This window comes from Alexandromys fortis, unplaced genomic scaffold (assembly GCF_014885135.2).
Source record: "Alexandromys fortis isolate MF-2015 unplaced genomic scaffold, M_Fortis_MF-2015_v1.1 scaffold_84, whole genome shotgun sequence".
In the NCBI taxonomy this organism is placed as follows: Eukaryota; Metazoa; Chordata; class Mammalia; order Rodentia; family Cricetidae; genus Alexandromys; species Alexandromys fortis.
The window spans coordinates 867144-881358 of NW_026068017.1; the positions used below are offsets into that span (position 1 = coordinate 867144).

The 14215-nt window shown below is 42.1% G+C and overlaps 1 protein-coding gene across 1 annotated transcript in view; it reads right to left on the minus strand.

The window, feature by feature from the left end:
- Zzef1 (zinc finger ZZ-type and EF-hand domain containing 1) overlaps nt 1-14215 on the minus strand; it is a 137114-nt gene that overhangs the window by 69906 nt on the left and 52993 nt on the right. Inside the window, 10 exon segments of the mRNA XM_050162721.1 lie at nt 1079-1158; nt 3073-3313; nt 4959-5107; nt 6214-6415; nt 6891-6972; nt 7052-7218; nt 7997-8119; nt 8218-8339; nt 9464-9623; nt 13647-13761. Coding sequence (XP_050018678.1) covers nt 1079-1158; nt 3073-3313; nt 4959-5107; nt 6214-6415; nt 6891-6972; nt 7052-7218; nt 7997-8119; nt 8218-8339; nt 9464-9623; nt 13647-13761 — 1441 coding nt within the window.

The window sequence follows — 14215 nt, forward strand, 5'->3', positions numbered from 1 at the left end:
AAATAACTAGTACACTGTAGTTGGAGGATTCTTTAATACCACTAGGAGAGACAAAAAAAAAAAAAAGAGTGGAGATCTAGGGAAATGTAGCATGATAGGGCCACATATCTAATTTGCTGTGAAGGTCAGACAGAAATCTGAAGTCTATTCTACCCTGAACACAAGGACACTCCCAAGTGAAGCGCTCTTGCAGAGAAGGGTGTTTAGGGCCAGTCATTGCCAGGGCATGGTCCTTAATTTGGAGAGTCTTGAAAGAAAGGGCATATCTGTTGTATGGCTAAGGTCTCAAAGAGAGGAATGACATCTTATCAAACCATCATCAGTCATAAGCTATATCAGAAGCATAATCTACAAAGTATCTAGTCAACTGCTAAACCCTTTCTATGGAACTATTTGTGGTAGCCGACTTTCTCAGATACTCTTTGCCTTTCAATTTTAGTTAGGAGTACTGTGTTTCACTTTTATTTTAATATAATACCACATTACCATATGACATTGTGACACAGTATTATATAATTATAACATACATGATTAGGGATGTGGCTCAGTTGGTTGAATGCTTACGTAAAGCCCTGGGATTGATCCTTAGTGCCACATAAATTAGGTATGGTGGCTCATGCTTATAGCGTTAGCTTTTGGGAGGTGGAGGTAGGATAGGAAGTTCAATGCCAGCCTCAGCTACATAGGAAATTTGAGACCATCCAGGGCTACAGAAACCCCTGCTCAAAAAACAGAAGACACACACACACACACACACACACACACACACACACACACACAAACTAATCAACATTTGGTTCTTCCATGTTACTGCTGTAGACCCATTTCTGCAATATGCTAGGGCCTTTTCTCTCCCTAACACAGGCACTGGCTGTTCAGTATCCATAAGGAAGTCTTAAGAGTTACAAAAGGAGATAGAAAGGGCTCAGTTGAACCCCATTTACTTGGCATTTTCAACACTTAATTAAATTATGATCCAAGGGCTATAAAAGTTTGCATCTATTCATGACTGAAATTCCGTTTATTGAAGTGGGAAAATCTAAGGCATGTCACAACTTCATGGGGAGGCAAACCTTACCATCCATATTCGAATCCCATCTGCCAGGGAATACACCTGAGAGAACTCCTCACTCAGGGTTATCTTGCCCCCGCTGTTTACTAGGGAAAGAAGAAGAAAGGAAGAGATTACGTTCAGCTGGCACAATACACCGCTGCAGCATTAACCCTCTGAATCCTAGCACCCTTCTGACACATACTAGGGATGGTAAAAGGAAAAGCACAAAACCTAAAGTTCTCCATGTCATTTCAATCTAATTTTGCTCAAGTTAATAATTTATGAAATAGAGATGGGGGAATCCTTGGACTCCTTAACTAGCTAGCCAGCTTAGACAAGACTTGGGAAAAAAAGGACTCTGACATGGGAAGCAGCTTACAGTACATTAATAAGAAAGCAGATTATGAAACAGTATAAATGATTTTTTTTTAAAAAAAAACTACCTTTAAGACACGAATGGACAAATACATATACAATGAATCTATCTAAGGCCTGGTAGATATGTAGAAATATCTTGGCAGAGGTACTGTGATAAGATTATAGTTCATAATTACTTTAATCTTTCCTTTAGTTTGTAAGCCTCTGTAAGAATGAATATAATTTTTTCTAATTAGAAAAATAACAACCCCCATTTAAAAAATATCTCTGAAGCCTGCCACTTCTCCTCATCAAAATCAAAAGCTAATATCCTAGAACAGGGTGAAACAGGCTCTACAACAGGCACCAGGCGTGCAAAGCTGAGAAAAAGACAGGATCCCGACCCCAAAAGCTTACAATCTAGCCGAAATCTCTCATTTCCCTGGTTGTATAGGGGTCACACCATATCATGGAATTAAGGCAACTCAAAAGACTAATAATAACCCATGTTTTAGAGAAAAATAAAGAAAACAGTTACAAAAGGCCATTCTCAATGTAGTTGAATGTTGAAGAACTCCTGAATGGTTCTTAGATAATGATGTATCTATCTATCGTAAAGACAATAGCAGAGGGCCACAAGTGGTGGTATCTACCTAGGTGAGGCAGATATTTGTGAGTTTGAGGCCAGCCTGGTCTACAGGGAAAGCTCCAGGCCAGCCAGGGTTATATAGTGAAACCCTGTCTTATTTAAAAAAAAAAAAAAAAAAGACAGTTACAGAATGAACTGAGTGAGATAAAACTTGTCCCTTTCAAACTGATAACGAAGGTAAGGGATACAAATCAGTGGCAGAACAACAAACCCTTTATCTGTCTAACAAGAAGTCCCTTAAGTAACAAAGATGATTTGCTACCTTACCATAATTTGACTACAAAAACGCATACTAATTTCTTTCCCAAAACCATGCAGATGACCTCTCCCCCATAGTTCAGTGAAGATATAGTCTTTCATGTATCACTAATGTCTTAACATAGTTTTATTTGAATGTTTTTTTAAAAATATGTAAGATTTGAGGAGTAATTCAGATATTTTGGCAAACAAGAAATAAAGCGAGAGCTAAAGGACTGAGCTACACAGATTATAGAGATCATTATATATAATAATGATATGAGTCAATCACCTACTCTAATATGGGGAAGCATCTGCTCCTTCTTATTTTATCTGCAGTTGAAGGAACATGTACCCTGCCAAAGTGTTTGGGAAACGCATACTCAGCATTATGTAGGCTTTGAATGCTTTTCCCTGAATAAAGATGATGGTAGAGACCCTCCCTCCTTGTAAACAATGAGGAAAGGAGATGCAGAAAGGTTGTCTGAGCATGCTGAGGCTGGGGCTAGGAGGGTTTTCTTTCAGTTAAATGTTTTGGTGGTAGTTTTCCATGGGAGTTCTGCAGAACAAGGTTACCTGACACATACTGTAAGTTGCCAAGTGCTAATCGTAAATTAACCATTAATCTCTTGATTGGCAAAGTAGAACTGACAAGGTTAAGTTGTAGACGTGGACTAATATCTTTAAGTATTTCTAGATCCTCCGCTTAGATGGGCCTTCTTAAACCTTAGCAATTAGCCTTCAGAGCAAACATATTCCCTGTAATATGAGTTACCATATTTTTGCAGCTTCTCATATAAATCTGGAGTGCGATACACCAGAGCAGCAAAGGTGGCGTTCACAGCTTGATCAATAGTGGAACCAGCAACTATATCTGTCTTTGGGGCCTGTTTTCTACATGCCTGTATGAATCCTTTGAAAAGTTCTGAATATGGCCCACAGAAGTTCTGAGCAGGCTCTGACTGGGCAAAATCAAGGAGAAAATGGCGGCAGGGATCATCAGGGATGTTCTTGACCTAGGATCAAGAGGAAAATCATCACATTTAACACACTCATATGAAAAAAAAATCAATGAGCACCTACTAAGACAAAGCAGAAGTAAAAACACAACATGGTGCATGCTCTCAGGAAGCTTAAATCTATTTGGGAGACCAGAAAGATGTACAGGTTTAAAAAGTAAACACAAACAAAACCTAAGAGTGTTAAAACTAGAACTACCATAAAGCAAAATATCACCCAGTGTCAAATACCTAAAGGGGTACCCAGTTTCACAAAGCTCCTGGCAGGTCAAAGTAATTAAGAAAAACCTCCTGAAGAACACAGGCTTAAGGATGGACACTGAAGGAAGGGAAGCCTTGGCCCTGAGACACAACCATTTGCAGAGGTTAAGAGTCAGTGGGGAGACTGACCTGGCCTGAAGTCTCAGCTGGGGAGTGGTGGGAACTAGAGTCAGATAGGTAAGGTGAAAGGAGACTGTGGAGAGCCTTGACTGTCACACTGAGGAGTTTAGACTTCACCCTGTGAGCAATGGGGAGCCATTAATGGTGCTTGGCAGTGGAATGACAAGATAATGCAGTGATTAAAAACAAAAACAAAAAAATCTTGGTAGGTCCCAATGTAATAATGCAGGTGCAAAGAGAGGGTTTAGATAAAGATGGAGACTGAGGGGAGGACAGAGATGCACATCATAAGGAAGAATCTGTAGGGTTTGCAGCTGACCACACAGGAAGGGCAAGAACAGGGCAGGGATGAAGAAGGCTATGGAGCAGTGGTGAGGGCTAGGCAAGTAATGACCACTGAACAGTCTGTTGGGGAGGCATTCTGGTTTCACACTTTGGACTTAATTAGAGGCAGGGTGTTGAAATGGAAACACCTAAGAGAAGACTGGAGTTTGGAGAAGAGCTATGGCCAGACGGATTACAGGATTATTCCCATAGCTGAACAGTAAGAGAGGACAGAAGATGACATCCTGGGGGGAAGGGAAGTTATGGGAAAGAAAAGGAAGCCTGAATATAGTCTACCCTTTAGAGAAGAGCAGGGAAAGGGCAACAAAGAGGGAGAAAGAACAGGTAGTAAGAAAAGATTCTCAACTATCATGAACAGAAGGCATGGCCTAAAGGGTGGTGGATTTAACAGACAGAATGGAGACCAGAAGAGGAAGAGCCACTGGGTTTGGAAATAAACCATGGGATAACTCTGGAGGAAGGAGGAATAGTGGAGAAGAAGGAAGGAAAAGAGAAGACTGGGAAAAGAGGGACAAGTAGAGACAAAGGGCAAAGTAAATTTGTTTTAAAAATACCATATACCTAAGCTAAGTGCTACATACAGTTCAGTGGGGAACAAAAGGAACGGCACAAATCATTTAAAGTGTGATCCTGCAGGCACAAGAAGCAGAGTCCACGTCTGTGTGGTAATACCAAAGAGCCACTGAGCACTGACTATATTTCAACAGTCATTCGTTTCACACTTGTGACCACTCATCGTATTCAGGCCCCTGTTGTACACAGGTTGGGGGATAAAAATAACAATGGCAGCTTCCGCTTCAAGGAGCTCACAGTCCCACAGAGGTGATAAGACAAAAATGCAATGTTTGTAACTTAAGGTAACAGATACAAGCCATAAGTTTCCACATAAACAGAAAGGTGACAGAAGAATAAATACCTTCTTCCCATCCTGGTGCTGGTGAGTGGGCCAGTTTGCTTCTAATTCTAACTCTGGAGAAATCTGATGCCTGAAGACAGGTTTCCATAAAGGAGAATTCAGGACTGAAGCCAATTTTGCCTGTGATACTGCCATGTTACTGCCTAAATCTGTAGAGAAAAGGTGGCTCATGAGGGTTCTATTTTTAATACAGTACACAAATCTTTGAGCTGATAAAATTTTTTTTCGGAGGAAATTCACCTACAATTCTGAGACTGGATTGTGACACCTCATAAACATCCATCGTGGGTCACCCTGGAGCCTGAGCCCTGACTGCTGCTGCTCTGCTATCGGCAGGCACAAAGAGACTCAGAAAGTGGGAAGCGTGGTGGGAGCTAGCTCTCAGGCCTGACGGGGCCATGTCAGAATACTAATCATGGGAAAACACTCGCCATTTATAAAGCTATTTTCACACAACTAAACACTCACCCTAGGTAACAGAAGCGAAGTCTAGGGCAACATGAAGGTGCTGAGCACAGTGTAAGGTGTTAGCTCCAGGTGTTAGAGTGGAAGAGGTTTCTATTGTTCTGGGGTTTTTGCTTGTTTGTTTTGTTCTCCCTTATGTCATTTTTCTATGACATTTTACTTTTACAATTAGAAAAACTTAAGAAGTGATATAGAGAAATAACAAAACAGAAAGAAAAAACTTTTCTACAGGGTTTTACTATATGGCCTGTAATTCGCAACATAGACCGGGTTGACCTCACACTCACAGAGATCCACCTGTCTCTGCTTCCTTAGTGCTGGGATTTAAAGTGTGCACCACCAGGCCTAAAAACAGAAAGATTTATTCTGCAAGTCTTATAGAGATTTATTCCAAATCTTTGAAGAATTTAATAACAAGTTAAATTATTTTACGACAAAGCCATATTTCTACATCCACAGACTATATAAATATCCACATACAGTTGTTTGATTCTATATCTCTGCCCTCTGGCTAGACTATAGCTAAATCTATTAACAAATTAAAATTACTATGCCTGTTAAAATCTGACTCCTCACCCACTTATCCTTCATAGACAGACTCCATGGCACCCTCTGGGATGAGGGCCAAAGCACAAGTCGGGAAACTTCCTAATAATGGTGCCAAAAGAAACTGTCCGGGAATGTTATTGATACCTTGCTCTATCACTATGTGAGGACTACCTAGAAGAGAGCCCCATCTTGCTCCTCAACATGGTTCTGATGAAAAGGAAGAGCCAAGGTCACAACTTACGATGCGCTGACTTAAGCGCCATGCACTGGGAAGCAAGTCGCCCCATCAGTCGGGAGACAAGGAGTTGCAAATCCAAACCCCACGACACAGCAACATCAGGCAGGCCATATGCAGTGACAGTGAACTTGTATCCCCACTCATTGTTACTGCTGTCAGAATGAAAGAGGAACTGCAGCCGAGGACCATCCTTAAAGGTCACTTTCTAGAGACAAGCAAAGTCATGTGGTCAACGAGATGGCAGGAGGCTGCACCTCAGTAGTCAACAAGCAACTTGAAACTTAAAACATTTAAGTTTAAGAAAAAGTCTCTATTTCCAGAAGTTCAAACTATTAAAGGAGAAATGTACACAGATACAATTGAGCCCCCATATTTAAAACTGTACTCACAAAGAAGCAAAACAAGGAGAAAAATGTCTGCTCATCTTTGGAAAACTTGGGTGACCACCTGTTTGCAACCTTTCCGGCCAGCCATCATACTGATAGAGGCCTCTGCTCCCAACCAAGATTCCTGACAGCAGCCGACAACACAGCTCCCAACCGTTAGCACAGAGACTAAGCAGAACTAACTGGGAGCTGGATCCACTAGTCAAGAATGATAGTTCTGTTGTCCCAAGGTCTAACAAAAGGAGAAAAACTGCAGAAGGGGACATTTCACCTCTTTCTGTGAATGCCACTTACCTTGGGCCATTTATAAGTGCCAACTTTGGTGTCATAGCGTGTCTTCCCACCTCTAGAGTCAGTAAATTCCAAATAATCGTACCTGTGGAAGCACAGTTCCTGTTACTTCCTTCTCGTGTTTTTGACCACTGTAGCTTTAGAAAAGATTCTACAACTCTCACCTTTTCTCAGTCTCACACCTCTCATCAAATTCCACCTCAAAATAAGTTGCCCCTGGACTAACAAAGACAGACACTTCATGGCAGTTATTTTCATAGTTGTGGGTGGATTCCTTGATCCATGTATGCAATACCACAGGCTGTTCCTGCTGCCAGGTCTCTACGTCCATCTAGGAAAAAAAAATGAGTCATTTTTAAAAAACAGCTCAAATCACTCCACCACAGCTGGTACAACAGGGTGCTATCAGCACTGCAGGGGCATGGGCTCTGGCAGCTCTGAAAAGCAGGGCTAAATAACATGTCAGACTTGCAGTCCATATAGACATCAACACCTGCTCATCACTCAGTATAGTACACACCTGCTTTTACTATAGTCCTGGAGCTGTGACCAGCTTCTGTCTTTTAGCTACGACAGAACTATTTCTTACAAATGATTACGAGTATGACTTTTCAGTAGAGAATAAAACAAAACAAAAAACCAAATTTGAGACTTAACAAAACAATGAGACTTAACATTGTTATTTAGGATTTTCGCAAATGAGACTTCTCCCTTCTTTCCTGACCTCCCTTCTTCCCTGACTTCCTTTTAAACCTATGAAATGTATATACATTTTCTATTGCCATAGGGCCATTGTGGGATGCAGACCATTAGAAACTGTTTAATGAAAAATGAAGAAGAGACTTCTTTAAACACCAAACCTAACTTGCCTATGAAGTCTTCTAAACTTCAGCTAAGTATTCACACCAATGAATTTCATACAGTTTCAAATGATATTAATTGCATGGCTTCCTTTGGGTCTCTTTTCTTATGCTGATGAAGACAAATCTACTAGGGTCAGCATTTACTACCCTTGTTGGAAGAACTGATCTACATGTGGAGGCATCAGTCAGAGCAGCCACTCTCTCCCAGGAGAGGAAAATGCAGGTTCAAGGGCCACCTTGAGTCACCTTGCTCAGGCCTCCTTCAGGGTCACTGCAAAGCTTCTTCAACAGCTCTGTGAGGGTGCTGAACTCTCTCAGGAGTGTGCAGTGAGAAACATCTAAATTGCAGAAGTCTAGCAGGAAGATGACCTGCAGGAGAATGAATGGAGGGCTTAGCGTGTACTTTAGGCTCTCCTGGGATGAGCACCCCTCCCAGTTTATTACAAACAGCTTCCATTTTCTCTTACCAATTGACGAGCTGCCATGGAAAACACTGAATTACATAATTTTTCTACTATGGTTTTTCCACTATACTGTGACAAAAGGGATTCTAAAATCACTCTTGTGCTTGCCAGAAACTGTCCCACATCTACAAAACATAAAGAGAGTAGTTAATACTTTATTTAGGAGAAATATTACTTGCTTCATTGTCACCAAAGATGAAGCTACAGAGCAGTGATTCTCAACCTGTGAGTCACAACCCCTTTGGGGATCAAATGAGCCCTTTCACAGGGGTCACCTAAGACTGATGTGGGATTCCCCTCTGCATGCTGTGATTACCACTGATTAATAAAGAAACTGTTTTGGACCTATAGCAAGGCAGAACAGAGGTAGGCACGGAAAACTAAACTGAATACTGGGAGAAAGAAGGTAGAGTCAAGGAGAAGCCATGGAGCTGCCAGAGGAGATAGTCATGAGCTGTCAGTCAGAACTTTGCCGGTAGGCCATGAACCTCATGGTAAAATATAAAATAATAAAAATGGGTTAATACTAGATGTAAGAGCTAGCTAGCAATACACTTAAGGGATCAGCAAAGTAGTGATTTAAGTAATACTGTTTTTGTTGATTATTTTGGGAGTCTGGGCAGCCAGGAAACAAACAAGCAGCTTCCTACTACATAAGACCATCAGAAAACACAGATATTGACATTATGATTCAAAATTGTAATGTAAAAATTACAGTTATAAAGTAGCAATGAAATAATATTATGGTTGGATGTCACCGCAACATGAAAACTGTATTAAAGGGTCACAGCATTAATAAAGTTGAGGACCACAGCTGCCCAGGAATACAAAAGCTGGGGTTTTACATCAGATGAGACTGTTAGCCATCATGAAAATGCTTCTGGAAGGGAAAAACAGTGGAGATTTTAGTAAAAGGCTGCATTAGAGTGAGCGATGCCTTTGTTCTTGTTACTTTTCAGAGAAGTGGAGATAACATTTCTGTAAGTGAAGCTATGCCAGTCACAGAGATACATGCCTGTAAACCCTGACTATGAGGCTGAGGCAGCAAAACTTTGAGTTTGAAGTCAGCCTGGGCTAGTAGTGAGACTCTGTGTCAAAGAAGAAAGATAAATATCAGCCCTGTTACAGGGCTGTGATACAGGAAGCCACGTGCACACCTGATATGTAAGGACACGAGTTACTGAGGAAGGGCATTCTCGCCGGGTCAGATTCTGACACCTGTCTGCGACCATGGATTGCTGACACTCACATTTTTCAATAAGATCCGTGGCGAGCTCTTTGGCTGCAGTGTCCGTGCTCTTGAGCTGCAGGAAGCACCAGGAGAGCAGGCTGCCTTGCACAGACCAGAACAGGGAGAAGAGCACAGAGCCAACCTCCCCATGGGCCCGGCTGAGCATCAACAACTCACACTGCAAAAAAGCAAAGTGTCCAGACAAGACTATTCAGAGACCACAGTAAGAGATCTCTACCAGAGCAACAATCACTGGAAAACAAAACACTATGCACATGGGGAATAGTCAATCCCGTAGCAAATCAAGAAAGACACTTTATGAAGACTCCCCTCTACAAAAGGTTTTCTGCACTCCAAGGAGCCCATCCCATTGCTGATATCTTCATTCTCTTATATCTTCACATTTCTTCTCTCTTTGTGGCTCTTCCCAAGTATTTGATCAAATTTCTACTATCCTAAAATAACTGTTCATCTTCTTATGGATGTCTAGCCATCATCTTTGTTCTTGAAACTTTCTTTGAAGGGGTCACCTGACCTCTAGAGATAAGCTCTTGCACACAAGAATCATAGGCATATCAGAAGGTGGAATCAACTTCCCCAAGCTGGAACCAAACCATCATATAAATTATGATATGTCAAAAAGCTATTGGACACAAATGAAAGACAGCACATGTATCAACATTAATGAATCTAAAAAAACAATGCTCATTAAAGCAAATGTGTCACAGAGGATTGCATGCATATGATTCTGTAAGGCAAAACAAAGACTGTATCAGAATAACTAGACAAAAAAAAAAAAAAAAAAAANGGTGAGCTCCCAATAGATCAGCCCCACTGTCTCAGTGGGTGGGTGCACCCCCCGTGGTCCTGACATCCTTGCTCGTGTTCTCCCTCCATCTGCTTCTCATTGGGACCTTGGGAGCTCAGTCCAGTGCTCCAGTGTGGGTCTCTGTCTCTATCTCCATCCATCACCAGATGAAGGTTCTAGCTTGCTGCAGGCAGGCTAGTGGGGACAAAGGAGCTAGCACCCCCCCCCGTTTGCCCTGCCGATTCGGATTCGGTCCTAGAGCCCGAACAGGCTGGGCTGGGAGATGTTATGTGGTCAGAGAGGGAAGCGAGACTAGTTCTTAAATAGAGTTTTGTTTTTTAAATTGTTTGTGTGTGTCATCCATCCATCCATCCATCCATCCATCCATCCATCCATCCATCCATCCTCTTCTGCATGTGCACCTCATTTAAAAGGTAGCCCCATAGCTGGGCATGATGGTACATACTTTTAATTCTAGCACTGAGGAAGCAGAGTCAGGTAGATTTCTGTGAGCTCAAGGCTAGTTTCTATATAATGAGTTTCAGGCCAGCCAGGGCGTGAGACCCTGCTGTATGTTTGTATTTATTTATTTAGTTTTTTTTTTTATGGTTTCTCTGTGTAGCCCTGGATGTCCTGGAACTTACTCTGTAGATCAGGCTGGCTCAAGCTCAGAGTTACCTGCCCTTGCCTCCTAAGTTTTGAGATTAAAGGTGTGTACCACCACATCTGGCTCTCTCTTTTTTTTTTTTTTTAAGGGAAAAAGAAGATGGAGAGCTGAGTTACTTTAGAGGTTGAGAACACTTATTTCTTTTGCAGAAGACCTGAATTCAGTACCCAATACCTACATGGTGGCTCATGGTTCCAAGGGATCCAATACCCTCTTCTGACATCCAAAGGCACCAGGCATGTACGTCATGCACATACATGCACACAGGCAAAATACTTACACACATAAAATAAAAATAAACATAAACTTCAAAAACTAATAGATGCCTTCATTTATTATGGTTTTACTTCTGCTTTTCATTTCTTTAATTCTAGGGGCACCATTCCTCACAGGTATCAATTATCACCTGGAGATCAAAGCTCCTTCCTGTACCTCAGAGGCTCTGTTCACCCTGCCCTCACTTCTTTTCCTCCTCCCTGAGTTGCAGTTCTCTTGAAATCTTGCCCACGATCTTTCCTGTTCTTCCAACTGTCCTTTCTTTGCAGCTGTCCTCCAGTTGCCCAGCTGTCCAGCCACAGCTTCAACTACCATCAGTGTGTTTTACATTATGATCCCCAGCATCGACTCCTTTCTGCAGTGTGCAGCTGGATCTCACCGCCTGAAGGCTCTACCTGTCCAGAGTCCACTCATTGCTTCTCTTCAAGCGCCTGTTCCTTCCCATCTCCACAGGCTCTCTCAACCTACACTGCCTCCATCTTCTCTGCTAGACATTTATGTCTCTCCCAGGTTCCAGCACCACCTTCTTCAGCCTTTTCTAAACTCCTCTGGCCTCTCCCAGGACCACATGCCCACTCTCACAGCATGACTACATAGTGAGAAGTGTCTGATCGATGCCATCACATGTCATCTGCTCTCCAGACTGGGCTCCTCTATCACTAGATCCCCTGTGCCTGGAACAGGGCCTTGTACACAGCAGGCATCCAGTGGATACAGGTGGCTTAATAAACTCAGGAGAAAACGTTCAGGCAAGCAGTTCTGACCACTTTTACACTTTTTCCTAATCCAACTCTACCTCTTTTGTCTAATCACCAGTATCTGAGGGGACTATGTTAGTGGCTGAATGATCTCTGCCGAGGAGCTTCAGTGCAGCTCTAATGTCCCCTGTGTTCAGATGAGAGATGGCTGACAGGATAAGCACTTGATCTCCAAGTGCTAAGGCTTATGGGAAATCTCTTGACACAAATGCCACCTCATTTCTCTAGTTAGCTTACAAGTGTGACCCTGTGGAAAGAGGACAAGACAGAGTGCTCCAGATTTTAGTCCTGGCTCCAGCATTTAGCAACTCCTCCCACAGGAAGCACAACCAGCAAGAGTGAAGCCCAGTGAAATCCCTGAAGTTTTCTACCTCAGCATGTGACTGCAGAGGGATCAGGGAGGGCTCAGATAGACTTGCACTTGAGAAACATACAGAATGGCAATAAGCTTCAAGGCATGGGAATAGCAGAAACAAAGATGGAGACTAGAATGAACAGTGGCCAACTAGGGTGAAGAGCACATGTTGATAAGAAGTAGTTAGAGTGAACATTATAAGGAAGACTCAGAGAAGGGCAAAGGAGTCCAGAAACATGACAGGAAGCACAAAGTCAAAAACAAAGAATTAATGTAATGCAGAAGTCATGTTAGTTTGAAGACATGGTAGCTAAACAATGGTCAGTCTCAGTGGGCCTGTGACCACTGGTGACTTAATTAGCCTACATGCTCTGTAAGGGTTACAAGAGAAATAGCAGAACTGCTCACTAGCCCACTACTGTGGGTCGCTCTATCAACAACTTGATAACAGGAAAACACTAACAACTGGAGGAGTTCAGGGCCAGGAATGTGGCTCAGTTGGTATGTCAATTGCCTAACATACATGAAACCCCACATTTCATTCCAGTACTGTAAAAACTGGGTATAGTGGTACACGTCATCTACAGTCAAAGCACACAGGAGATGGAGGCAGAAGAATCATAGCTTTGAAGTCATTCTGGGTAGGCTAGTCTAAGATAGATGAGACTGTATGAAAAACCAAAAGCACCAAAAATAAATAAATCAATCAATAAATAAACAAACAAATAGACCTAAAGACACTAAACCACAAGATACAAGATAAGTTATTCTGAACTTTACATTTCCAAATTCCTTTCTCCTACTCTTGGGTGCTTGGTAAAACTGTTTAAGCATTTTGCAATCAGCAGTATGGGGTAGGGCCTGGAAACCATATTTCTATCAGGCAATGCTTATCTGGGAGCAGCATAGGCTGCACTATGAGAAGCACAAAATATATCACCAACACAAGATAAAGAGATCATAGCATCATAGTGGACAGGGCTAAAAATTCATGAACTCATCTTAAGTTTTCAAAAAAATCAACGCAGTTTAAAAAAAAAAATCAGGTCTTGCTGGGCTCACTGAGCAGTACTCACTGAGGAACTTAATGACTCCAGCCTCTGCTCACAGAAGTCTTAGCAACCAAGCACTGTTACGTTTTTACTTCTTGCTGAAGTAAACAAAAAGCCCCTACTTTGTTTGCAGGGGTTGGCTAGGAACCTCTGTGTCCATGTGAAGCAGTCAATACCAAAGTATAATCATATTGTAAACGAAGGGCTACAAGGAGGGCACAGCAGCTGGCTAACTATGTTCCTGAAAGCAGGAAGTAAAGACAACAGGTGGCTGTCACTAGGTACCTCTCGAGCAGCAACAGACAGGAGGGTGTTCATGACTGCCAGGACTTCACTGGTGTTTATGCTGGCCAGGTCACTTTTCTCAGGTAAAAGTAGAAGACCTCCTGGATCCCTATCACTGAAAGGATACAAACTTGTCAAACATCTGGTTACAACAGGTTTTCTACCTTTAAGGTTCCAAAAAGAATATAGACAGATTTCAATGTCAGGGGTCCAAAAGACAAACTGCATGGTCCATTATATTTTATGTAAATCTATTAGCATCTTCAAGAACAACACATCTTCAAGTTCTCCCATTCCTGCTTCTCTTCTTTCTGCAAACTACTATTCCATGCTTTTGCACATGCGCACATGTGTTTACGTGTTGGCCAGAAGATAACCTTGTATATTGTTTGTATAGTGTTCCTCAGGAACTTTCCACTTTGAGAAAGGGCCACTCATTGGCAAGGGACTTGCCACCCTGGCACCTTGGTTGCCTGGCCAGCAAGCCCTAGGGAAACACCTGTTTTAGTCTAGCACTAGGATTACAAGTCATATCACCATGCATGGCCTTCCTTCCTTTCTTTTTTTTT